At 40.0% G+C, this 27316-nt stretch overlaps 1 protein-coding gene across 3 annotated transcripts in view; it reads left to right on the forward strand.

Moving 5' to 3' along the window:
• srp72 (signal recognition particle 72) overlaps positions 1-27316 on the forward strand; it is a 137918-nt gene that overhangs the window by 77187 nt on the left and 33415 nt on the right. For 2 of the 3 annotated variants that reach the window (XM_069926132.1, XM_069926131.1), the window contains exons 11-16: positions 2506-2553; positions 6557-6629; positions 9361-9425; positions 11688-11783; positions 16064-16167; positions 26600-26677. In XM_069926132.1, coding sequence (XP_069782233.1) covers positions 2506-2553; positions 6557-6629; positions 9361-9425; positions 11688-11783; positions 16064-16167; positions 26600-26677 — 464 coding nt within the window. The remainder of the gene's footprint in view (positions 1-2505; positions 2554-6556; positions 6630-9360; positions 9426-11687; positions 11784-16063; positions 16168-26599; positions 26678-27316) is intronic. The other variant, XM_069926133.1, reaches the window with a different exon arrangement.

The following is a 27316-nucleotide window of genomic DNA, read 5'->3' on the forward strand; positions in this document are numbered from 1 at the left end:
CAGGTGTGTTCAAAATGTATTCCTGACACAGTTTGGACAAGCCAACTCGAGGAAAAGCCATACTGAATCTTGTACTAGGTAGTGAACCTGATCAGGTGAGCAACTCTCTGATCTTTAAGTCAAGGGTAGTCGTTGATGGAACACATTCTGCCTGGAGGTCAGTGACCAGTGGCGTTCCACAGAGATCTGTTTTGGGACCTCTGATCTTTGTGATTTTTATAAATAATTTGGACAAAGAAGGGGATGTATGTGTATGAAGGTTGCAAGTGTTGTGGACAATGTAGAATGTTATCGAAGGTTACCATGGGATGTACGCAGGATCCACAATTGGACGGAGAAATGGAACTTGGAGTTCAATCCAGATACGTCTGATGTGATGTACTTGGAAGATCGAACTTGAAGACTGATTACGTGGTTAATGGCAGGATGCTTAACAGTGTGGAGGAACAGAAATATTTTGGAGTCAAAGCCTACAGATCCTTCAAGGCTGCTGCACATTAATATGGTGGTTAAGAGAGCATATGGTGTGTTGGCCTTGTAAATTGGGGGAATTCAAGAACTGTTTCAGCTCTATAAAACTCTGGTTAGATAATACTTGGAGTATACAGTTTGGGTTGCCATATGACAGGAAGGATGCAGATGCTTCAGAGAGGGTACAGAGAAGATTTACCTGGAGGTTGCCTGGATTGAAGAGTCTGTCTAATGAAGCAAGGTTGAACAAGCTCCGGGCTTTCTCTTTGGATCGGCAAAGGATTAAAAAGTGACTTGGGGGATTGCCACGAGATGACGTGGGTTTATACTGATAATCCTGCTCTCCTTGAAAAAGTTGAGAAAAAGTGAAAAAAAGTTACAGAAAGTACAGGAAAGAGTTGCCTGAAGACATATAGAAGTCATTAACAATGCCACCAAAGAAGGACAAAGTACAAGAAACCGAGCAAGAAAAAGAACAAGAAAAGGAAGAGAGGCCTACCTTAAAAAAGGATCCTGGAGCTATCCGCAAGGTAATATCCAAAGGAGAGAGGCCAGAAGACGGGGAGACCTTGGCCACTGACATCAGGTGAAGGAATGACTGTGTATGCGCAGAACACAAAAAAACCAGAGTAAATTTAAAAAAAAGATTCCAGACACTCACAGCTCCAGTGATCAAGAAAAAGACCTGAAAAGGCAAATGAAAGCACAAGAACGACCTACAATCAAGAAAAAATCTGAAAAGAATGCAGAAGCTTCTTTAGCTTCTGGTGAATGATAGCAAATGTTAGACTTTTTTTGACAATCCATGGAAGTGTTAACTGATGAAGTAAGGAAGAATGGTGATAAGATGGAAAGATTAATACAACAGGTGGACACTAGATTTGAAATAGTGGATGGAAAAATTAAAAGAAATGAATTGGAGATTCAAAATCTGAAAGATCAAGTGAAGAAAGTACAAGCTGAAGCAGCTGTAAAGCACGACCAGTTAATGAAAAAGATAGACGTTTTGAAAATTTTAGCAGATGAAGCAATATCAAGATTGTTGGACTTAAAGAAGGGGATGAGGGTCAAGACTTGAAGAAATTTCTGCAATGGTGGATACTGGAATCTTTGGGTTAGGCTGCATTTCAAGGAGAATGAATGAGCCCATGGGGCACTGAGACCTAAACCTCAGCCTGACCAAAGGTTCCATCCAATACTTGTCAGATTCCTTCGAGAAGATATTGGAGTTGGCAGTGAAACAAGCTAAAGAAAGACAATCACCTTTGATTTATAATGGAAATTTTAAAAAATTCTATCCAGATACAAGTTTTGATTTGTTGAAAAAGAGAAAAGAGTTTAATCTTGTTAAAGATGTATTGTGGAAAAAAGGCTATGTTTTTGTTTTGAGATATCCAGCATTTCTGAAAGTATTCGTCCCGGGAGGGTGGAATAGATTTTTTACTAAGCTTATGCTAAAGATCAGCAGATGGTTGTAGACACCTGAATTTATTACACAACTGAGAGATTTTGCTGTAACTGAAAATACATTATGTTTTGAGAGGGTTAAAAAGGAGAGGAAGGTTTAACCTATACTGTGTGTGACCTAATATACTGGATGGATTAATGGATTAAAAGGTATATTGATAAGTTTATTGTAAGGGATGGTATGGTGTTTCAAGTGAGTTAGTGGGGAATGTGATGCTGACCACTGCGCTATCATGTGACTAATGTGACTAGTTTTGCATCCCATATAGATCAGGGTGATAGAGATGCTTTAACATAACGCGTACCTGGGGTTTTTCCTTATCTTTTTTCTTTTTTTTTGGTTTCTAGCCTGGACTGTTTATAGATGCAAGATATCATGTGGAGAGGGTTGGGTTGGTTGGGAAGATGGAGGGGACACTGGAGAGATATAGATTTTAATTTGCATATCTAATGGCAGGAAAATTGTCATTTATTAGTGTTAATATTAATGGAATTCAGAATCTGATGAAGAGAAAAAGGCTATTGAATTGTATGAAAAAAATTAAAGTGGATTTGGTTTTTATACAGGAAACTCATTTAACAGAAACAGAGCATACGAAATTAAAGAGAGATTGGGTAGGAGGGGTATTCTCTTCTTCATTTAATTCTAAAGCTAGAGAAGTTGCGATATTAATAAATAAAAGTTTACAAATTGAAATATTGGATGTAATGAATGATAAAGTGGGGAGGTATGTGATATAAATTACAAAATATATTCTGAATGCTGGACTTTGATGAATGTCTATGAATCGAATATAGATGATGGAAAATTTATACCTGATGTTTTTATGCAGTTAGCTAATGCAAAAGGGAAACTGATTAAGGGAAGAGACTTTAATTTTACTTTTGATTCCAAGTTGGATAGATCAGGAGGAATCATTGTTAAAAATAAGGTGACAAAGGATGTGAAAAATTTTATGAATGAAATGAAACCTGTGGATAGCTGGAGGAAGATGCATTCTGATACTAGGGATTATTCATTTTATTCTAATAGGCACAAGACATATTCCTTTATCGATATGTTTTTAATTGCCTCTCAACTTCAGTCAAGAGTCCATAATATTGAATATCAAGCAAGGATATTGTCTGACCATTCACCTTTAGTTATGTCATTTTTATTGGAGGAGGATCAAAATATAGATTATCGATGGAAGTTGAAAAGGAAAGATTTTTGTGATTTTATAAGGCAACAGATACATTTTTTTAATGGACCTGAATGAACATTCTGTAACTAATAAGTCTGTGGTATGGGATTCTTTGAAGGCTTATTTAAGGCTAATTATACGGCTAAAGTTAAAAAAGAATATATGTTTGAAGTTAATTCTTTGGAAAAGGAAATAATAAAGATGGAAAAAGAATTACAAAATCGTGGGAATGTTGAACAAAGGAAAATGTTAGATTTAAAGAAATTGAAGCTTAATAGAGAGGGATATAAGATGCACCAGACAAAAATATTATGAATTGGGAGATAGAGCACATATAGTTTAGCATGGCAATTGAAAACTGAACAAATATCGAGAACAATATTAGCTGTAAAAGAAGATTCGGGTCATCTTACAAGGTATTAATGATGTATTTATGAAATTTTATAAGAAATTATATAAATTGGAATTTTTGAAAGATGGGGATAAAATAGATGAATATTTGTCCAAAATTACTTTACCACAGTTAAGTATAGAAGAGAAATCAGAATTAACAAATCCATTTACAGTTACAAAATTATATGATATAATGTCCTTACCAAATAATAAGGCTCCAGGGGAGGATGGTTTCTCTCCAGAGTTTGACAAAGAATTTAAAGAGTTATTAATTCTGATATTTATGGGATTGTTAGATTAAAAGGAAGATCTTTGGGACTTACCTGAGTTATTTAAAACTGTGTCAATAACAGTTATTCCAAAAAAAGGGAAGGACCCTTTGCTTCCATCTTCTTATAGACCAATTTCGTTATTGAATAATGATTATAAAATTTTGACCAAATTAATAGCTAATAGATTAGCTAAATATTTGCCTAAATTGATTAATATGGACCAAACAGGTTTTTATTAAAGATAGATCAGCTGATAATATTGTTAGATTTTTAAGTCTAATAGGTATGGCTCAGAAAAGAAAAATACCATCTGTGCCCTTAGCTTTAGATGCAGAAAAGGTGTTTGATAGATTAGAATGTGACTATTTATTTAAAGTACTGAAGGTTTTTGGAATTCTGACAAGTTTTATAAATTGGATAAGAGCATTATATAATTCTCCAAAGGCTAAAGTGATTACAAATAGACAAATATCAAATTTGTCCAGATGATCTTTCCAACAAAAAATCCTTTTTGTTGGAAAGATCTAGACAAGGATGTCCATTATCTCCCTTTTTATTTGCATTAGCTATAGAACCTTTAGCTGAGGTGATTAGAAGTGATAATGAGATTGAAGGCTTTAAGATACATGATAAAGAACTCAAAATTAGTCTTTTGCAGATGATGTAATACAATATCTTACAAACCTTGAAAACTAATTTAAAAAAGTAAATTATCGATTGGCTGAGTATGGGTTAGTATCAGGTTAAAAAGTACATATTGATAAAAATTATTGAGACAGATTATGTTCAAGTTAAGAAAAGGACAAAATTTAAATGGAAGACTGGTGCAATTAAATATTTAGGAATTAATATTGATGAGAATTTAAATAATATATTTAAATCAAATTACATACCTTTATTGAGGAAAATTAAAGAAGATTTATTAAGATGGAAAGATTTGCCAATTTCTTTATTAGGAAGAATTAAATGTTTGAAGATGAATATCTTTCCTAGAATGCAATACCTTTTTCAATCTTTACCAATTTTTGTACCAATAATATTTTTTCAGGATTTAAATAAAAGTGCAAGAAGATTTATTTGGAGGAATAAAATGCCTTGGGTTGCATTGGAAAAATTAACATGGAAATTTGATCAAAGGGGACTTAGATTGCTTAATTTTTAAAATTATTATAAAGTGGCTCAACTTAGATTTTTGTCCTCTTGTTATCAGACTGATGAAAAGATTGCATGGGTGCAAATTGAAATGAAAAAAAAGGAGAAAGTAATTCTGAACATATTTTACATAAATGGCATGAGGGGTTATTAAAAGAAAAATCTGATCCACCAGTTTATACTTAAAATATGGAATGGAGTACATGTAGAAAGAGGAATGAAGAATTATCAGTTCCTAAAATGATATTAAATCAAAATTCTTTCATTCCTTTTATAGTTGATAACCGTTATTTTGATGTTTGTTATAATTGTGGAATAAAAAAATAAGGGATTATTTTTTGGAATTTTTTTTACTTTTATTCAATTGAAAGATAAGTATAACATACCACAAAATACTATTTTTCTTTTTATCAACTGAAATTACATTTAAAAAAAATTAGGGAGGAATTTTAAATTGCCAGAACAAAGTCAATTTGAATATGTAATAACGGATATGTTTATTGAAAGATTTATTACTAATATGTATATTAAGTTACAAGAGACTACTCGGAAAAAGGATTTATTTAAATCTAAATCTAGATGGGAGAACAATTTAAATATACAGATTCAAGACAAAGTATGGTCAAAGTTATGTTATGAAAGCCTAACTAATACAATTAATGTTAGATATCAAATGGAACAATTTAATTTTTTAACATCAGTTATATTATACTCCATATAAATTGCATGCACTTCATTCGAATTGTTCTGATCAATGTTTTAGATGTAATAAAGAAGTTGGGTCTTTTTTGCATGCAGTCTGGCAATGTGAAAAGATAGATAGGTTTTGGAAGGATATAAGTATTTTATTGGGACAAGTTTTGAATATGCAAATTTTGAAGGATCTCAGAGTATTTTTATTGGGAGATATTTCCCAATTGAAGTTAGATATTTATCAAAAAAAGTTGTTAAGTGTAGCAATAGCAAAGGCAAAACATCTATAGCTGTGGCATGGAAATCTGGTGATATTGTGGGGTTGAATAGATGGCAAATGGAATTATTAAATTGTATATCAATAATGTATAATTTACGAAATCAACCAGAAAAATTTGATAAGATTCAGAAACCCTACATGGATTTTATTGCTACAACTTTACCTGCAGCGTCCACCACACCCTCATCCAACCTGTCCTAATTAGTTATGATTTAAGACTGTTATGTAAATTGCAATTAATTGATTGTAAGATATAGGTCTACTAGACAGGCCTTTTTCTTTTTTTCCTACTTTTTTTGGGGAGGGAGAGGGTGGGTGGGGGTGGGGGTGGGGGTGGGGGGGAGAAAATATAAAATTGTATTATTTTTGTGTCATAATTTTATCTTTTTCATGTTATGGATAAAAACTGTATATGATTTGATGCAAATGGAAAATAATTTTTTTTAAAATGACTTAAGATATTCAAGATTTTGAGAAACATAGATAGGGTGGACAATGAATACCAGAGAGCAGGCTTGCTTACCCCATAATGACTCTGTGTCTGGTTTTATTCATATAGAACTTTACTCTGGAGTAACATTTGTTGTTTTAATGTTTAAGAATCATGAGTTAATGCCAGTATTTCAATGCATTTTAATTTTAAGGATTTCTTGGAGCAACACCCAGAAAATGCAGTTGATTTGAAGATGACAATTGCACAATTATATCTTGTTCAAGGTGAGTGCCCTTTCGCTGTAAATATTACCCCTCTCTAAATGCAAACACTGTGGTATATTAATTTTTCAATCACCTTTTTTCTTTTTAAAATATTTTTATCGATTTTAATAAAGAACTTATACAAACAAATAAGGTACAATTCAATAAAATAATATGGACACTTACACAAACTAAATAAGATATTCTGTGTATCACTAACATAAATAAATTGTAAATCATATCCATAATTCATATTCTAAACAGTATATACCTTTTTTAGAAAAAAAACTCTAATAATTGTTAGGTCTGTTTTGTTCATGAATGAGTGAGTCAAACACCAGACTGAGTCGAAATCAAGGTTCTTTGTTCTTTATTGCCGGATTGTAACACTTGCAACTAACAGTGTTAGTTGGAGAAGGCGCATTCTGCCGTTATCAGCAAGTGGTGTTTTTTATATACCTTAGGATCTTCTTCCCCTTTCTCTTTGGCTTGGCTTCGCGGACGAAGATTTATGGAGGGGGTAAAAAGTCCACGTCAGCTGCAGGCTCGTTTGTGGCTGACCAGTCCGATGCGGGACAGGCAGACACGATTGCAGCGGTTGCAAGGGAAAATTGGTTGGTTAGGGTTGGGTGTTGGGTTTTTCCTCCTTTGCCTTTTGTCAGTGAGGTGGGCTCTGCGGTCTTCTTCAAAGGAGGCTGCTGCCCGCCAAACTGTGAGGCGCCAAGATGCACGGTTTGAGGCGTTATCAGCCCACTGGCGTGGTCAATGTGGCAGGCACCAAGAGATTTCTTTAGGCAGTCCTTGTACCTTTTCTTTGGTGCACCTCTGTCACGGTGGCCAGTGGAGAGCTCGCCATATAATACGATCTTGGGAAGGCGATGGTCCTCCATTCTGGAGACGTGACCCATCCAGCGCAGCTGGATCTTCAGCAGCGTGGACTCGATGCTGTCGACCTCTGCCATCTCGAGTACCTCGACGTTAGGGGTGTGCAGGAAAGGGCTTTGGCAAATACTAGAGCGCATCGGATGTCCCCCAAAGTTCCTCAACATGATTATCCAACTGCACGAAAACCAACAAGGTCGGGTCAGATACAGCAATGAGCTCTCTGAACCCTTCTCCATTAACAATGGCGTGAAGCAAGGCTGTGTTCTCGCACCAACCCTCTTTTCAATCTTCTTCAGCATGATGCTGAACCAAGCCATGAAAGACCCCAACAATGAAGACGCTGTTTACATCCGGTACCGCACGGATGGCAGTCTCTTCAATCTGAGGCGCCTGCAAGCTCACACCAAGACACAAGAGAAACTTGTCCGTGAACTACTCTTTGCAGATGATGCCGCTTTAGTTGCCCATTCAGAGCCAGCTCTTCAGCGCTTGACGTCCTGCTTTGCGGAAACTGCCAAAATGTTTGGCCTGGAAGTCAGCCTGAAGAAAACTGAGGTCCTCCATCAGCCAGCTCCCCACCATGACTACCAGCCCCCCCACATCTCCATCGGGCACACAAAACTCAAAACGGTCAACCAGTTTACCTATCTCGGCTGCACCATTTCATCAGATGCAAGGATCGACAATGAGATAGACAACAGACTCGCCAAGGCAAATAGCGCCTTTGGAAGACTACACAAAAGAGTCTGGAAAAACAACCAACTGAAAAACCTCACAAAGATAAGCGTATACAGAGCCGTTGTCATACCCACACTCCTGTTCGGCTCCGAATCATGGGTCCTCTACCGGCACCACCTACGGCTCCTAGAACGCTTCCACCAGCGTTGTCTCCGCTCCATCCTCAACATCCATTGGAGCGCTCACACCCCTAACGTCGAGGTACTCGAGATGGCACCTTAGGATACGTACTTAGTAAATTATCATACCATGAAATTGTCCAATGAATAAACTGTTGCTATCCTTCTCTGCTAGTTTCCTGCACATCAATTTGTCATCCCCACTCTTATCTTGAGAGTACAAGGTCACAACTGCATCTTGTTACGGCCCAGCACTGGGTGACTCCTTCTACATTCCCAGCTCATGATGTTTTTACCTAACATAATGCAAAAAAAAGAGATAAAGGAAAGGAGAAAAATACAAAGCCCTTAACTAACCGTTGTGTCAGATTCTATATATGATTGGCACTAAAAGAAAAACGAAGGTTTAAAAAAAAATTAATATAAAGAACTTGGAAAAGATACAAGTCAGTCAATTTAATTACATTGGAATAAAATTATAAAGTAAGATAGTGAGTCATAAATGACCCTCAAAACTTCTGGAACCTTGTATTGAATTATTAATTGAATAACAAATCTTTTCCATGTTCAAACAGGACATGATGTCATGCAACCACTGATCATGAGTAGGCAGGGCAGCATCCTTCCATTTAAGTAAAATCTCATGCCTCACCAAAAGAGAGGCAAAAGAAATTGCGCGATTCTGAACCAGAGATAAAGAAGAATCTTTCCTCCCATTGTGCTGAAGAGGGCCACCAAAGGGTTTGGTGTTAACCTACATTGAAAATTTTTGATAGAGTATGGAAAACCTCTCTCCAGTATTTTTCTAGACTACGACAAGTCTAGAACATATGAATTAATGATGTTTCTCCGCTCTTTAAGCTGTCATACCAGGGGTCATATTAATTACCATTTTTAAATTACTGTTCAATACCTGGTCATAAGCAGCCTATTCTGTGGGCGAAGAGAGGAAACCATGCAAAATTATATTAAATTCTGTTATTTTTATGTTCTTGTTTCCTTCCCAAAAGGTCATGTTACAAAAGCATGTGATATCTTAAGATCAATTGATGAAAAGTCCAATAAACTGGGGATGGTAAGTCATAAAATATCATTGTGTTCCAGTGAATGTGACATGTTTGGGTGTTATGGTCCAAAATGAATGGTGATTCCTGTCCATTTTATGTGTATCTTTCATCTGTCCAGTTGAGATTTATCATTTATCAGAAGTTTTTCCTTCTTCAGATTTCAGCATGCTAATTTGTGTTTAGCATACTGATACTAACCTGCTTTTGCTTGATTATATCTCAAAATATTGAAAATGGATCTCAAGCTGACTCTGAGATCTGATTATATATTGTAGTCATCGGACAGTTATCAACAAATCGCTTCATGACAGAGGAAATCAGTTCCTAATATCAGATAGGAGATCCTACCATGTATATTTCAATATTTCTGAAGCCAGGTGATAACTTGAATTGGATTTCCAGGTAAAGGCCTGAAAGTACAATCATACTTCCAGAAAAAAATTATTGGACAATATTTGGATTTTTTGTGGCACAGTTCCTTGTAAATGGTATAGTTTATGGAATAATTTTAATGGATTTTAAAAAGGTAGGTTTTTATGAAGTTAAATAGTGAATAATTCTAAATACCAGAGAACAGGAAAGATGTGGAGGTTTTAGAAAGGGTCTGAAAGAGTTTTACCAGGATGGATTAGAAGGTTTGAGCTATCTGGAGAGACTGGACAATCTTGGGTTGCCTTTGGAGGCTAGGAGGAGACCTGATAATAGTTTATAAAATTATGAGAAAAATAATCAGAATCTCTCTCCCAGTGTAAAAATGTGAAACAATGGAGGACATGTGTTTAGGATGAGTAGTGTACCACTGAGTGATAGGCACCTGGAACAGACTGCAAGAGGTTGTGTTGGAAGCAAATATGATAGCTGGATTTAAGATAGCAATTGGTGGACACATGAATATGTAGAGAGTGGAGTAATGTTGGATCATGTGTAGGCAGAAGTGATTCGGTGTCACTTGGCATATGGTGTTGAGTGCAGACATTGGCAGATAAGCGCTATGTTCCTGTGCTGCACTCTTCTATGTTCTAGATCTGGAAAGAATGCTGAAGTAAGCAAGATTTGCCATCTGGGAACACTTCAATGATCATGTTTGTCACACACATTATACAATATACTTATGGCTGAAGTTCTAACTCGCAACAGCTGACCAGGTACTTGTATAAAAAAACCTATTAATTGTGAACTAATTAAATTAAAATTGAGACTGAAAATGCACAAAATGGGTAATAAATATTCATAGTTATCCTGGTACAAAAAGCAACTTGCAGTAGTGCAGAGAGGCCATGATCAGTCTACCAAGGGGAGGTTCAAGAGTCTGATGGTTATTAGAAACAAACTGTTGTGAAACATAGAGGTGCTGGTTTTCAGGCTTATCTATATCGTCTGACCAAAGGTAGCAGTGATGAGAGGTTGTAATTTGGGATGATGAAAGTCCTTTATACTGTTGGATGCTTTCCTGAGGCATCTATGTGCTTCACATTGATGTCTACAATGAATGAGAGGTCAGAACTTTTGATGGACCTGGCTATGTTTACTACCTTTTTCAGCCTTCTGCATTCTTGGGCACTTGTATTGCTGAACCAGACTCTGATGCCACCAGCCAATAAGCTTTTGCACAGTGTACCTGCAGAAGTTTGATTGAGTATCTGATGACATGTCAAATTTCTTCAGGCTCCTTACAAAACAGAGGTGCTGATGTGCCTTCTTCATGGCTGCCTCAATGTGCTGGTTCCAGCAAAGGTCTAAAATATGGTACTTGACGGTTCAATCCACCTCCTTCCCATCAGAGCAGACAGGTGTGTGGTTCCTTGACCTCTTTTTCCTAAAATCAACAATAAGATCCTTAGTCTTGGTGGTATTGAGAGCAATATTGTTGTTCTGGTAGCACCCAACTGGGTTCTCGATCTTCATCCTGTATTCTGACTCATTTTTCGGCAACAACTGTGGTGGTGTCCGCGAATTTGAAAATTGAGTTGGAGCTGAACTTAGCTGCACAGTTCTGGGTGCACAGGGAATAGAGCAGGGGGACTAAGCACACAGCCTTGGAGAGCCCCTTTATTGATGGTCAGAGAAGAGGAGGTGATGTTTCCAATCCATACTGATTGGAGTCTGCAGAACTCATACTTTTTGAACATTTCCTTATGAGATGGAATCTTCATTTTTATGATTTTGAAATTGCCCAAATGTAATAATTGTTGTTAGAAAGATGAGCAATTCTAATGTTTCTCAAATTGCATACAGTTCATATCCATTGGAAGTACTCTCTTTTTCAATAGGTGTCGGCTTTAGTTACCATGTACAGCCATGAGGAAGATATTGATAGTGCAATAGAAATCTTCTGTCAAGCTATCCAGTGGTACCAAGAGCATCAGGTAACTCTCCTGCTTTGTGCTTAATTTTTGGAAGGCGATGCAATGATGACAGGCATATAATAAGAAAGTAAATAGCAAGGGAATGCCAGAATTATTTGCCATTGCTGCAGACTTCTGGGCATAAGGGGGACTTCTGGTTGACAAGATGCAATAAGTTGTTTTTCACAGGGTGATACCACCAATTACAGTTTATCTGTAGATATCACAAAAGGTAAAAAGACAAATTGTGAAAACATTATATGGATGTTACAAACAATTTAATTGAGTGGCAAAGATCTGGCAAATGGAATATGGTGATAGGAAATGTGGAATTATTTATTGTGGCAGAAAATTAAGGATGTATTACAATGCTCCTCAGACCATACGATTCCTGGCATTTGTGCTCCCAAAGTGGATCATCTCACTTGACTGAATTAATTGCATCTACCATTTTTCAGACAATTTCAAAAAGGCATCAACATCTCTCTGCAGCCAAAGACCCTTCTACACTCTCAACCCCTGATCATCTTGTCAACTACGTACTTCTTAATCTTGCCACTATATCCAAGCCATTCATATATTTGACAAATGTAGAACATTGAAATCTACAGTCTGCCTGGAATTTCCCTGCTCCATCACCCTCAATTTTTCTCGGTTCCATGTACCTATCTAGGTCTCTCAAAAATACTCTTAAAAGATTCTATTGTACCTGCCTCTACCACTGTTGTTGGCAATACATTCCATGGACACACCAAGGGTCTCCGTTCTAATCCATGTGGGACATTTAATTTCTGTGACATTGCATAGATTTTTCAGGCAAGACGGAAGGGGGAGTAAAAGAGAAGGAGATTAATTATGGATTGCATTACTCCAATGTTGAGGGAGAATATTCCAGAAAGATCCTCAAACAATCCTCAAGTTTAGAAACAAATAGAGTGCCATCACTTTTCTGGGGCTGTACATTAGAGCTTCCAAACTAGAGAGAGAGGAAGTGATGTGAAGGCATATAACAGATGTGCAATAAAAATAGGTTATTGTACTGGGGATTTCAGTTTTCCAAATATTAATAGTGATTGCCTTCGTATTACATGCACAAAGGGGATGAAAGTTTTGAGGATTTTAGAAGAGCTTCTCGACACATATGTAGATAGACAAAGTAGGGAAGATCAAAGGTTATTTTTGAGAGTGTATGTTAATATCCCACATGGATTAGTGCTGAGACCCTTGGTGGGTTCATGGATTGTGCTGCCAACAAAGGTGGTGGAGGCAGGTACAATTGAATCTTTTAAGAGTGTTTTTGATATACTGGTATGTCCCTTTCAATGCAAGGAATATTGTAGGAAAAACAGGTGAACTTAGAACATGGATTGGCTAAGGAATTATGACTTTATGGGCATTAATGAGACTTGGTTGCCGGAGGGACACGGCTGAGAGCTCAATGTTCTGGTGTTGTTTTGTTTCAGATGGGAGAGAGGGAGAATGATGAAAGAGGGAAGAGTGCTGATCAGGGAAAATGTCACAACAAAGCTCAGGCAGGGCAGACTAGAGATCTTCTCTACAGAGGCTGTGTGAGTGGAACTGAGGAATGGGAAAGGTTAAACTGTATTCCTGGAGAGTAGGGGAATGAGGAGATATTTTATAAATGTATACAAATTATGGTGGATATAGATAGAGTAATTGCAAGTAGGCTTTTCCCACTGAAGTTAGGTCAGATAAAAACTTGAGAACTTGGGTTAAGGGTGAAAGGGAAAAATGTTAAAGGGAGCATTAGAGGGAACTTCACGCAGAGAGTGATGGGAGTGTGGAATGAGCTGCTAGCTGAATTGACATATCAGGCTCAATATTGACATTTAAGAAAAGTTTGGACAGGTACATGAATGGGAGGAGCATGGAGGAATATGGTCCAGGTGCAGGTCAGTGGGATGAGGCCAAATTGTAGTTTGGCACAGACTAGAAGGGATGATGGTCTTGCTCTGAGCTGTCATGTTCTATGCTACTATGCAGTTCTGGTTCCTTTACTGTCCTTGTTATCTTTAACCTTTCCAGTCCCTCTCATTTCATCTTGGATCCCAACCTCTTGCCAGTACAGTGAAAAGCCTCTTGAGTGAATCTAGCAAATATTGGTCCTCCTCCAGTTCAAGTGCAACCCATCTCTCTTGTACAGGTTGCCTCTGTCCCAGAAGAGATCACAATTGTTAATAAGTATGAAACCCTTCCTCCTGCACCAACAGCTCTGCCATTTGTTCTGTCCTTTCATTCTTATTCTCACTGGCATGTTGCATTGGTAATTATCCGGAGAACCTGCTCACGAAAGAAAGCTCAGTGACCAATGCCTTATAAAGTCTATGCTTTGCATCTTTGCCTTTATATTCTCGTCCTCTTGAAAGGAATGTGAACATTGCTTTTGCCTTCCTTACTACTGACTCAGCCTGCAAATTAATCTTTAGGGAATCCTGCATTAGGGCTCCCAAGTCCTTTGGACCTCTGCTTTCTGAATTCTTTCCCCATTTGGAAAATAGTCTAGTTCTTTATTTATTCTACCATATTTATTCTCCGTACGCTATATTTCCATCTTCTTTGCTCATTCTTTCATCCTGTCCAAGTCCCTCTACAGACTCCCTGTTTCCTCATCATTACCTGCCCTTACCACTACTCTTGTTTAGCTGCATTGGGTGGAACGTTGTCAACAGTCTTCTGAAAACCCAAGTAAGCAGCATCCATTGATTCTCCTTTGTCTTGCTCATTACTTCCTCTCAGAACTCCAACAGATTTGTGAGACAAAATCTGCCCTGAAGCAAACCATGCCCACTTTGGCCTATTTCATGTTGTGCTTTCATATAGTCTGAAACCTCATCCTTAATAATGGACTCTGGAATCTTTCCAATCACTGACTAGGCTAACCAGTCAATAATTTCTCGTTTGCCTCTGCCTTAAAGAGTGGAACAACATTTGCAATTTTCCAGTCCTCTGGAACCATTCCTATCTCTTGTGATCCTTGAAAGATCACTACTAATTGGTTGAGAGTAGTTCAGCATTCTCTTTCCGAACCCTGGAGTGTACTCCATCCAGTCCAGGACTTATTAGCCTTCAGCTTCCTTAGCATTTTCACTTTAGCAATAGCAGCTACACTCCTTTCTCCCCCCTGACTTTGGAATTTCTGGCTCAAGACTGGTGCTTTCCACAGTGAACTGAAGGAAATACCTATTGAGTTCATGTGCCTTTTTTTGTTACCCTTTACCACTTCAGTATTATTTTCCAGTGGTCCAATGTCCACTCTTGCCTTTATATATCTAAAAAACCTTTCAAATCCTCTTTTTAGTAATATTGGGTAACTTTTTTGATGATACTTTGACATCTTTTCTGTAGCAAAGTTACCTGAACTGCATATATTGCTCCAAATACGGCCTCAGCCATGTTTGTACTGTTGTAATATGACATCCCAGCTCCTGTGCTCAGTGCCCCAACTGATGAAGGCAAGCATGTTGAACTTCTTCACCACTCTGTCAACCTGTATCACTTCTTTTGGAACAATATACCTATTTCTAGATCTCTTTAATAATACCTTTCACAAAGTTCTTAGCAAAATCTTACCTCAGATGTCTGCTTTAATCAGAAAGAAAACTGAACAAATAAATGCGATCGTCCAGGAAATACAATTTATTTAAAATAAAAGTTATTTTATTTCTTTATGCTCTGATTCACTTGCTTTTATTTTTGTATCACAGAATATAAGCAAACTGCAGAATTTGTACATTTTTGGTGTTATTCAACATTTAGGTAAAATTAGATGAATACATGTGTGCGGGATCCTGACTTCATGATGCTTAGAGAAAGCCTGCAATGTCATATCCAGCTGCTGCAAGTTAGAGGAATCAATTTGATACTGCATTCTCAGATTATTTAGCATTAGGTGTAGCTCACAGACTCAGAATTCAAGATAGTAATGATTTTGTTGATCTATGTTGAAACCTCTTAGAACTAGGCTTAAATTGGGAGAATGTACCCAAGTTCATATCTCATGCAAACGTTAGATTAGCTAATACTGCAGCAGTGGTTGGGGTTTGAATCCACTGCTGTCCAAGAAGTTTGTATGTTCTCCCCTGACCAGGTGCTTTCCTCCTACATTCAAAAAATGTACAGATTGACTGGTTAATTGGTCACATGGGTATATTGGGGGTATGAGCTCGTAAGGCAGAAGGGCCTGTTACGATGCTGGGTCTCAAAAAAGGTAAAGTTTATTTTATTAATTATGGGATGTGGCAATATGATGCCATGAACTATTATTTTGTCTTTACGTATAGCCAAATAGCCCAGCTCATTTGCTATTAGTGAGAGAAGCAGCCAATTTTAAGCTGAAATATGGACGGCAGAAGGAAGCAATCAGTGATTTGGAACAACTTTGGAGGTATGGTGAAAGTCTTTTTCTATACTTAAGTAACTGGAGTTGTAACATTGATTGATGGACTGGCACGTTACAGTGAATTGCTAGAATTTAACTTTATTCATCCATCTTGTATAAATTTGCCCAGTGGATGATAACTACTTCCTCCAGTAATTTCAGGTGAGATTAAGCAGACAAATATTTTTATTGGATGGATAAATGTTGAATTATAGCCAGTTTCCCTGAATTACTTGTTCAAGTTCATTTATCACACGATTGCACGACAACCCAATGAAACAGCATTCTCCGGTCCTCGTTGCAAAACATGCAGACATACAACCAGTCGTAATGCACATGCAGATAAGCGATACATATGCAGGACAAATATACATGTATAAAAATATCCCTTGATATTTGGGAATTTATGAGAATGCTATTGGATAGAATCCCAAACAATTGCTTCTAATCCCATAAATCTTTTACATGAAGCATCAGTGCAGCTGAATGTTTTGTTCCAGCATGACCTGATGAAAAGTGATCAGAAGATTTCTCTGAAACTATCTTAGTCATGGCAAATGAAAAATAATCTCATTTAGTGATTTTATTTGGCCCAGTGTGAGGCTGCTCCCCTTGGTGTGAGGCTCCCCCCTCACTTTGTGAGGCTATCCCCCCTGAACACCTTGAGTGCACAGCTCCCCTGCTCTCAGTATGTGGCTCCCCCGCTCTGTGCATTGGAGACCCCCCCCGTCCTCTGTTGTGGATACACGCCCAACCCAAGATCCAAACCATTCCTTTCCTATTATTATTTTAAAACTAATGGAATCATGATCACTGGATCCAAAGTGTTCCCTTACACTTCCATATCTGCCCTGTCTCATTCCCTTATAGAAGATTCAATATTGTACTCTCTCTTGTTGGGATCTCTATGTATAATGAAGGAAACTTTCCTGAATAAATTTGACACCCACCCCTTTTACCATATGGGACTCCCAGTCAATATGTGGAAAGCGAAAATCACCTATTATCACAACCTTGTGTTTTTAGCAGCTGTCTGCTATCTCTCTCCTTAGAGATCATCTCCTTAGCCATGTGTTAAGCTGCATTATACTTCTGTTTCTAACCTCACTAGCACGTGGCATGGGTAACAATCCTGAGTTGACAAGAATTACAAAATCTGCAGATGCTGGGGTCGAGTGCAATGCACAAATGTATTAGATAAACTTAGCAGATCATGCAGAATCCATAGGAAGTAAAGGGTAACCAATGTTTTGGGCCTGGGCCTTTCATCAGGTTACAACCCTGGAGATCATTTCCTTTGATTTTGCACCAAACTCACTTTGTTGGAACTCTTAAACCTTCTTACCTATATCCCTACATGGACCACAACAACTGGAAAATACTGTGGACTTGATCTTGATACTGGCACTCTGGAAGCATACCATCTGACAGTCTTGATCTCATCTACAGACCTTTTATCTTTTATCCCATGTACTGAATCTCCTCTACAAATCACTACTTCCCAGTTGCTATGGGAAGTGAGGGAAGACCTTTCTAGGGCATTGCATCCTCCCTGGCCACAGGAATGGCACCAGTGATTTGGCCAATGGCAAATGTTATGTTGTTCAAAAAATGAGTAGAATCTGGGAATTCTAGACCAGTGAGGCTTGTTTCAGTGATGGACAAATTATTGCAGAAGAGTTTTAGGAATAGGATTTCTGGGCAATTGGAGAAGCATAGTCTGCTCATGGATAGTTAGCATGGTTTTGTGATGGCACAAACCTAATTAAGTTTTTTGGGGAGAAGACAAAGGAAATTGATGAAGGAAGGGTAGTGAATGTAGTAAATGTGAATTTCAGTAAACAAGGTTATATAGTTTTCGAAGTTCCTCCACAGGATCTTTCAATCAATGCCATTGTCTACTTTGCTAGTCTACCCTAGTCAATTCATGCATCCTGTCACAAAAGTTACCCCTCTTGAAGTTCGGGAACCAAGTCTCTGAATTAACATTGACATTCTCAATCTGAATGAAACATTCCACCATATTGTTTTTTTTTTAAAACTTTATTTAAAGATTTTATCACAGGAATAAAAAGAAAATTACATGTAAAGAAAAGATATAAAATAAAATAATATAATTACAATACAACATTAATAACCTAACTTAATTCAACCACCCCCCTACATATACAAGAACTAAAAAATATATATATATTTTAAAAAAACCCACCCTTCCCCTCCCCCAAATAAAGAGTGAAGAATTAGTAAAATTAATAATATTATATATTTTTTAAAAAAGCACTCACAAAAAAAATAAAAATATGACAAATAAAAATAATTTAAAAAAAGATTTATCAGATCTAAAATATCACATCTAGAAACATACTTAAATCAAATTTAATTGCATATACTTAACAAATGGAATCCACTTCAATTTATAAAAAGTAATCTTATCTTGAATTGAAAAAGATATCCTTTCCATAATTAAACAAGACTTCATCTCTAAGTACCACCTATCCAAAGTTATTATATTTCTATCTTTCCAAGTAGATGCTATACATTTCTTGGCCACTGCTAAAGCTAAATAGATAAAAGAAATCTGATAATCATTTAATCCTAAATCAATTAATGATTGCATATTCCCTAATAAAAATATATCAGGATCTAAAACAACACAAATATTATATAATCTATTAAATATAGATTGAATACCTTTCCAAAACTGTTGCAATCGATCACAAGACCAAACAATATGTAAAAAAGTACTAGCTGTTGGATCACAACGAAAACAACAGTCTGACTTACTAAGACCAAATTTTTAAAATTTTTCTGGTGTTAAATATAATTGATGTATAAAATTATAATTAATCATCGCTAATCTAGCATTAATCAATTTCCGAATACTGTTTTGACAAATTTCCATCCAAGCTTCTTCAGCTATTGTAGAACCTAAGTCTTTTTCCCATTTCAACTTATCTTTATCCCAATCTTTCTTACTTTCATTTTCTTGTAAAATACAATACAAATCAGATATATACCCCTTTTCTGGTATTGAAAGTACATATTTCTCAAAATTAGTTTCAGGCAATAAAGTAATTGGCGACCACATATTTGTTTTACAAATGATCTTAACTGATAATACACAAATACAGAATTTCCACTAATACCAAATTTCTTTTGTAATTCCTCAAAAGAACAAAAATGTCCTTCAAAAAAACAATCAGATAAGTTTTTTATTCCTTTCCTTTCCCATTGTTTCAAAGTGATATTGGAGACCGTAAAAGGAACAAGTTGGTTATTATATAATGGCAATCGCCCAGACCATTTATTTTTAAGCCCCATTTTATCAAGTTTACTCGTCCATAAATTCAACAAGTGTTTCAATATTGGTACATCATAAGTTCCATCGAAACAAAAATTCATGTGGAGATTTTTCTAAAAGAACTGCCAGTTCTATCTTTGCCCAACTGGGCGGATCCTCCATATTCATTAATGCACTAAGAAATTTAAATTGAGCTGCCTCATAATAATATTGAAAATTAGGTAATCTCAAACCTCCAAACTGAAAGTCCCACATCAATTTTTTCATTGCTACCCTCGGAAATTTTCCCTTCCATAAAAATTCTCTAACTGCTTTATATAAATCCTTAAAAAAACTTTTTTTTTAAAAATAAGGAATTGATTGAAATAAATATTGTATCCAAGGAAAAATATTCATTTTTATAGTATTAATCCTCCCCAATAAACCTAAACCCAAGGTAAGTCCTTCCACCTAATCAAATCTAGTTTAATATTTTTTATTAAAGGAAGATAATTAATTGAATATAAATCTTGATATTCTGTATTGACATTAATTCCCAAATATTTAATTTGTTTTGTCCACTTCAACTTCGTAATATTTTAATAAATCGAATAATCATCTTTACAAATTGACAAAATTTCACTTTTAGCTCAATTTACTTTATAACCAGATAATTGACCATAATTTTCTAAAGATTCTTGAATTGCTGGTAAAGAAATATCAGGGTCTACCAGGTATAATAAAACATCATCTGCAAATAAATTAATCTTATATTCCTCATTCAAAACTCTCATACCCATAACATTTTCATTTTGACGTATTAACTGTGCCAAAGGTTCAATAAGGTCCGTGCTGTAAATTGTTATGATATGTTAATAACTATAGTCAACCAGTTTACCTATCTCGGCTGCACCATTTCATCAGATGCAAGGATCGACAATGAGATAGACAACAGACTCGCCAAGGCAAATAGCGCCTTTGGAAGACTACACAAAAGAGTCTGGAAAAACAACCAACTGAAAAACCTCACAAAGATAAGCGTATACAGAGCCGTTGTCATACCCACACTCCTGTTCGGCTCCGAATCATGGGTCCTCTACCGGCACCACCTACGGCTCCTAGAACGCTTCCACCAGCATTGTCTCCGCTCCATCCTCAACATCCATTGGAGCGCTTACACCCCTAACGTCGAAGTACTCGAGATGGCAGAGGTCGACAGCATCGAGTCCACGCTGCTGAAGATCCAGCTGCGCTGGATGGGTCACGTCTCCAGAATGGAGGACCATCGCCTTCCCAAGATCGTGTTATATGGCGAGCTCTCCACTGGCCACCGTGACAGAGGTGCACCAAAGAAAAGGTACAAGGACTGCCTAAAGAAATCTCTTGGTGCCTGCCACATTGACCACCGCCAGTGGGCTGATAATGCCTCAAACCGTGCATGTTGGCGCCTCACAGTTTGGCGGGCAGCAACCTCCTTTGAAGAAGACCGCAGAGCCCACCTCACTGACAAAAGGCAAAGGAGGAAAAACCCAACACCCAACCCCAACCAACCAATTTTCCCTTGCAACCGCTGCAATCGTGTCTGCCTGTCCCGCATCGGACTTGTCAGCCACAAACGAGCCTGCAGCTGACGTGGACTTTTTACCCCCTCCATAAATCTTCGTCCGCGAAGCCAAGCCAAAGAAAGAAAGATAGCAAATAAAGCAGGTGACAATGGACATCCTTGTCTAGTAGACCTTGTTAAATCAAAAGATTCTGATATCTGTCCATTAGTAGCAACTCTAGCCTTCGGACTATTGTATAAAGCCTTTATCAATCCAATAAACAAAGAACCAAAATAAAATTTCTCAAGTACTTTAAATAAAAACTTCCATTCCACTCTATCAAAAGCCTTTTCTGCATCTAATGAGACCACTATTGGATAATTCATTTGAGATTTAAATTTATTTACCAAAGTAATTAATCGCAAAATATTATCAGACGGATATCTGCTTTTTATAAATCCTGTTTGATCTTTATGTATTATTTTAGGTAAATATTGAGCCAATCTATTAGCCATAACTTTAGCCACAATTTTATAATCTACATTTAACAACGATATTGGTCGATAAGAAGAAACCTGTAAAGGAGCTTTATTTTTTTTGGTATAACCGTAATTATTGCATTAGAACAAGATTCAGGTAATTGAAAAGTTTTATAAATTTGCTGTATTACATTCTTATAAATAGAAGATATATCAACATAAAAAGTTTTATAAAATTCTATAGAGAACCCGTCTTCACCAGGTGCCTTTCCATTTGGCATATATACATTCCACCATATTGTGATTACTTTTCCTCAAGGGGCCTTGCACATCAAGGTTACTAATTAATCCTACCTCATTGCATAAACCCAGTCGAGGATTTCCTGCTCTACGGTAGGTTCCTCGATATATTCTTTGAAATCATCCCTTGCACATCCTGTATTGACAACAGTTTTATTTTCCCAATCTACATGCATATTAAGTCACCCATGATAACAGCTATAACTTTGCTGCATGGTTCCCTTGTTTCTTGCTTGTCTTTTAACTTATCTTTTATCAACTATTTTGTGGTCTGTACACAGCTCTCACTAATATTTTCTGCTCTCTGTTTCACAATGCAATCCATACAGATACAAACTTGCCTAATTTGATGTGCTGTGGTGGTTCACATCGTTCGTGGCGAACCGGCCCCGCTTGTATCGTCGCACCAGCGGGGCAGTCACGGGAAGATGGCGCTGTCAGGGGACCTCAGTACCTCATGGCTTAGCCTAAAATGCGCGCCTCGGGAGAACACGATAACATCACTGCCGGTGTGCTGGGCAGACCTCATGCTGCCCTTAAAGGGCGCATACAAAGTTTGAATAAACAGTTCGCTTGAAACCCCCACCGTGTTCAGTGGTATGTTTCTGTTTGTGACCCCAGTGAGTCCAGACGGTTTTCTGGCCTCCCAATATGGACGCAACAGCAGTCAATGCGGTCACGGTGAAACTCTTTCCCCTCCCCCACCCCGGACGCATCGCCCACACACTTGATTCGGGCAAACGGAGGCGCAGTTTCACCTCAGATGCCACGAAGTTCGACCACATTGCGAGAGCACTTGATGAAGAAACCGTGGCCAGGGTGGACGACCTGATCCACAACCCACCGGAGGAAGGTAAATACCACATTCTCTAAAGCCTCCTCCTCGGGACCTTCGGCTTTTCCCGTGCACCGCCAAGGTCCTACACCTGGACGGTCTGGACGACAGAACCCCATCTGCCCTCACGGATGAGATGCTGGTGCTGGCAGAGGGCCACAGAGCCTGCTTGATGTTCGAACAGGCTTTCCTTGAGCAGATGCGGAGGACATCCAACTCCTGCTGGCAAATGAGGATTTCTCGGATCCACGCAGAGTCGCAGCTCACGCAGACGTGCTGTGGCAGACCAAGCGAGAAAATGAGGCCGCCCTCAGCCAGGTCACCTGCCTGGGACCCAGCCGGCCACAGGCGCCACCCCTCCCAAGCACAACCCGGAAGAGCACCACCCCACCTGGTGTTTCTACCATCAAAGCTGGGGGGGCCCCAAACCCACAAGTGCAGGCAGCCCTGTTCGTTTCAGGAAAATGACCCGGCCAGCCGCCATTAATGGCTGCGACGGCTGGCCACACTAATGGCCTCCTGCATGTGATCGCTAAGCCCAGTGGCCAACGTTTCCTGGTAGACACCAGAGCAGAACTGAGTCTGCTTACCCCGACCGCCCTCGAGACCCACACCCATACACGAGGCCCAACCAACCCTACGGGAAGCCAACGGATCCTCCATCAAGACTTTCGACAAACACAGCGCCCAGATCCAGATTGGCAAGTACAAGTTTCGCTGGAAATTCATACTGGCCACTGTGGGCACAGCGCTGCTGGGCGCCAACTTCCTCCGGGCGCACAGCCTGTTGGTGGACATCAAAGGCAAGCGGTTGGTACATGCCTGCACTTTCCAATCCGTCCACCTCGATTCCACAAACACGTGCGACATAAGAATAGTTTCTATCAGCGCCCCCAAGGACGAGTATTCTCGCATGCTCAATGAATTCCCCGCCATTCTGTGGCCACAGTTCACTTCCGCCATGCCCCAACATGGAGTGCGCCATAACATTTTGACCCAGGGCCCCCCCTCCACGCCAAAGCCAGACGCTTGCCCCCCTTGAAGCTACAACTGGCAAAGGAAGAGTTCTCTCGACTGCAGGAGCTGGCGTTCGTCCGCAGGTCGGATAGCCCTTGGGCCTCCCCCCTCTACATGGACCCGAGGGCTTCCAGGGATTGGCGCCCATGCAGGGATTACTGTCGCCTCAACAACGCAACCACGCCAGATCAATACCCCATTCCGCATATACAGGACTTTACAACCAACTTGCACGGTGCAAGAGTTTTCTCGAAGGTCGACCTGGTACGGGGGTACCATCAAATCCTGGTCCATCCCAATGACATCGGCAAGACTGCCATCATCACCCCGTTCGACCTATTTGAGTTTCTGTGGATGCCTTTCAGCCTTAAAAACGCAGTCCAGACATTTCAACGGCTGATGGACGCATTGGGCAGAGACCTGGATTTCGTGTTTATCTATCTTGACATCCTCATTGCCAGTCCATATCACGATGAACACAAAGTCCATCTCCATGCACTATTTGCTCGCCTGGTAGAGTTCGGCCTCACCGTCAAAGTGGCCAAGTGTCAGTTTAGCAAGGAGTCCCTAGGCCATACCATCTCCGCAGATGGGGCCGCCCCAAGAAGGTCGCAGCGATACGCCAGTTCCAGAAACCCGACACCCTCAAAGGTCTACCGGAATTCACCGGGATGGTCAACATCTACCATTGCTTCATCCCAGGGGTGGCTCACATCATGCACCGATCGCTGCCAAGAATAAGACCCTGGAGTGGATGGAAGAGGCTGAGAACGCTTTCATCACAATGAAGGACACCCTGGCGAGTGCCACCCTACTGGGCCGCCCACAGCCTTGCGCCCACACCACACTCTCAGTGGATGCTTCAGCCATGGTTGTCTGGGGGGTCCTGGAGCAATCACTCAAAGCCCAGTGGTACCCACTTGTGTTCTTTAGCAATTTAACAGTATTAGGAAGATCAATCTCCGCCCACCGGAACTAAAATACAGCGCCTTCGACAGGGAGCTTCTGGCCCTGTACCTGGCCAACAGACACTTCCAGTTCTTCCTGGAGCGTAGGCCATTCACTGTTTTCACCGACCACAAACCACTCACTCGGGCCCTCGCCATGTTAAAGCATCACTGGTCGGCGCACTAGCAGCAACATCTGTCCTATGTATCGGACATCCAACACCGGGTAAGGACAATGTCGTTGCAGACGCGCTCTCAAGGCCCACTATCCGCGGCCTATCTCCCGGCCTGGACTACGCCCAGCTAGCGCAGGTGCAGAAGGAGGATGCAGAAACACAGGCTTTCCGCACCGCCATCATGGGCCTCCAACTCAAGGACCTCAAATTGCCGGACAGCCCTAACACGCTGCTTTGTGACGTCTCCACCAGCTCACCACACCCAGTAGTCCTGCTGCATTCGAGGCCACAGGCCTTCAGCATGGTCCATGACTTGGCTCACTCCTCAGTCAAGATCTCGGTGCGCATGGTGGCAGAATGATTTGTGTGGCACGGCCTTAAAAAAAAGGTAATCCAGATGGTGAGAAACTGCACGCAGTGCCAGGCCTCCAAAGTCCAGCTTCAGGTCAAGGCCCTGGTACAGCAATTTGACTCCCCGACCAAGAAGTTCAAACACATATACATCAACATCGTGGGCCCCCTACCGGTGTCCAGGGACACCTGCTACTTGTTGACTATGCTCGACTGCACGACGGGGTGGCTGGAAGCCATCCCACTGAGAGACTCAGAGTCGAGTCCTGCGCCAGGAATCTACTCGCCTGCTGGATCACCAAATTTGGCGTTCTGGCACACATGACGAGTGAAAGGGATGCCTAGTTCACATCCGCCCTCTGGTCACAGATGGCGAACCACTTGGGGATCAAGCTCCACCATACCACCGCATACCATCCCCAGACCAATGGTCTAGAGGAGCATTTCCACTGGCACCTCAAGTCAGCTCTCATGGCTCGCTTCACTGGCCCCAACTGGATGGACGAATTACCCTGGGTCCTGCTCGGCATCAGAACGGCTCTGAAGGAAGACCTACAGGTATCATCTGCGGAGCTGGTCTATGGCCCACTGTTGTCGCTACCTGGGGAGTTCTTCGGCCCAAGCATTGGTTCCACGACCAAGAATCAGACCTTGCTGGCAGACTTGCGGGGCAAGCTCGCCTCACTAGCGCCCCCACCACTGACCTACCATGGCAGCCACCCGTCTTGCATGCCCAAAGAACTGGCCACAACTGACTTCATTTTCATCCGGCAAGGCCCACATCCTGCGCCCCTGCAGCACGCCTACGAAGGCCCCTACAAAGTCCTGAAAAGCTCAGGCAAGACATTCACTTTGGACATTGGGGGCAGAGAGGAGATATTCATAGTCGACACACTCAAGGCGGCACATGTGGACATTAGCCAGTCAGTACTGATGGCCCGACCGAAACGACGAGACACGTAAGCCGGTTCTGAGGTGGGGGGGGGGGGGGGGGGTTGTGTGGTTGCACACATCGCTCGTGGCGAACCAGTCCCGCTTGTATCGCCGCACCAGTGGGGCAGCCGCGGGAAGATGGCGCCGTCTGGGGACCTCAGTACCTCGTGGCTTAGGCCAAAGCGCGTGCCTTGGGCGAACGTGATGATGTCACTGCTGGCGCGGGGGCAGAGCTATTGCCGCCCTTAAAGTTCGTGCGCAATGTTTGAATAAACGGTTCACTTGAAACCCCCACCGTGTTCAGTGGTGTGTTTCTGTTTGTGTTGCAGCTGCTTCAGTGCATTCTTTGAATTGCACTGTTTTGTAAAATCCTGCTATTTATAAATACATCTAAAATTTGGGTATTGCAGGTCAGTGATCAGACATGTATTCCATGTCAAAAAATATTTCCTGGACTTTCCCTGATTGCATTACTGTCAGGATGCTCAATGTTTGCAGATGAAATGTTCAGCTATATCTTTGGAAAAGTGGTTTTAATTTAATAAACAACACTTACTTCTTGTTTTGTCCTTCCAGACAAAATTCTGAGGATGTACGTACTTTGGCACAGCTCATATCTGCGTATTCATTGGTGGACTCAGAAAAAGCCAAGATGTATCTTTTTATTTAAATTGGAAGTATTTTCCATTATTTACCATTTTTTCCCTCTTAATTTTGAGGCGTTTTAGAGAATAGAAGAAAAAAGAAGAATGGGCCAGCCCAGATGGAAATTTAGACAGGTGTTTTAAGGGTGTGGTGTGGAGTTGTGCATTTAATTTATTTTCAATTTCATAAATTTAAATATCTTGCATGGCCACAGGCCCTTCCAGTCCATGAGCCCATTCCACCCAAATACCCCAATTAGCCTACAACCCCTGTACTTTTGAAGGGTAGAAGGAAACTGGAACACCCGGAGGAAACTCGCACAGACACGGGGAGAATATACAAACACTACATACAGCGCTGGATTTGAACCCGGGTCACCGGTAATACCGTCATGCTAACCGTGTCACCTAGTAGAGCAGTAAGAGTTCAATCTACTGTGTCAAGAAAGATTTTTAGAGAGGAAATTACTGAAAGTTGGATCAGCTTTCATCATTTGGTGTCCTGCTATAATAGCTTGGCAAGGAAGTTGACTAATACTGTTAAATTGTAGGGGGGTGGGGGGAAGGGTAGATTAAACTAGATTTGCAGGGGGAGGTGGGAACCATAGTGAAAAGGAAGAGGCGGTTGGCATACAAGTGGAGACAACTA

This window comes from Narcine bancroftii, chromosome 3, assembly GCF_036971445.1.
Source record: "Narcine bancroftii isolate sNarBan1 chromosome 3, sNarBan1.hap1, whole genome shotgun sequence".
NCBI lineage: Eukaryota > Metazoa > Chordata > Chondrichthyes > Torpediniformes > Narcinidae > Narcine > Narcine bancroftii.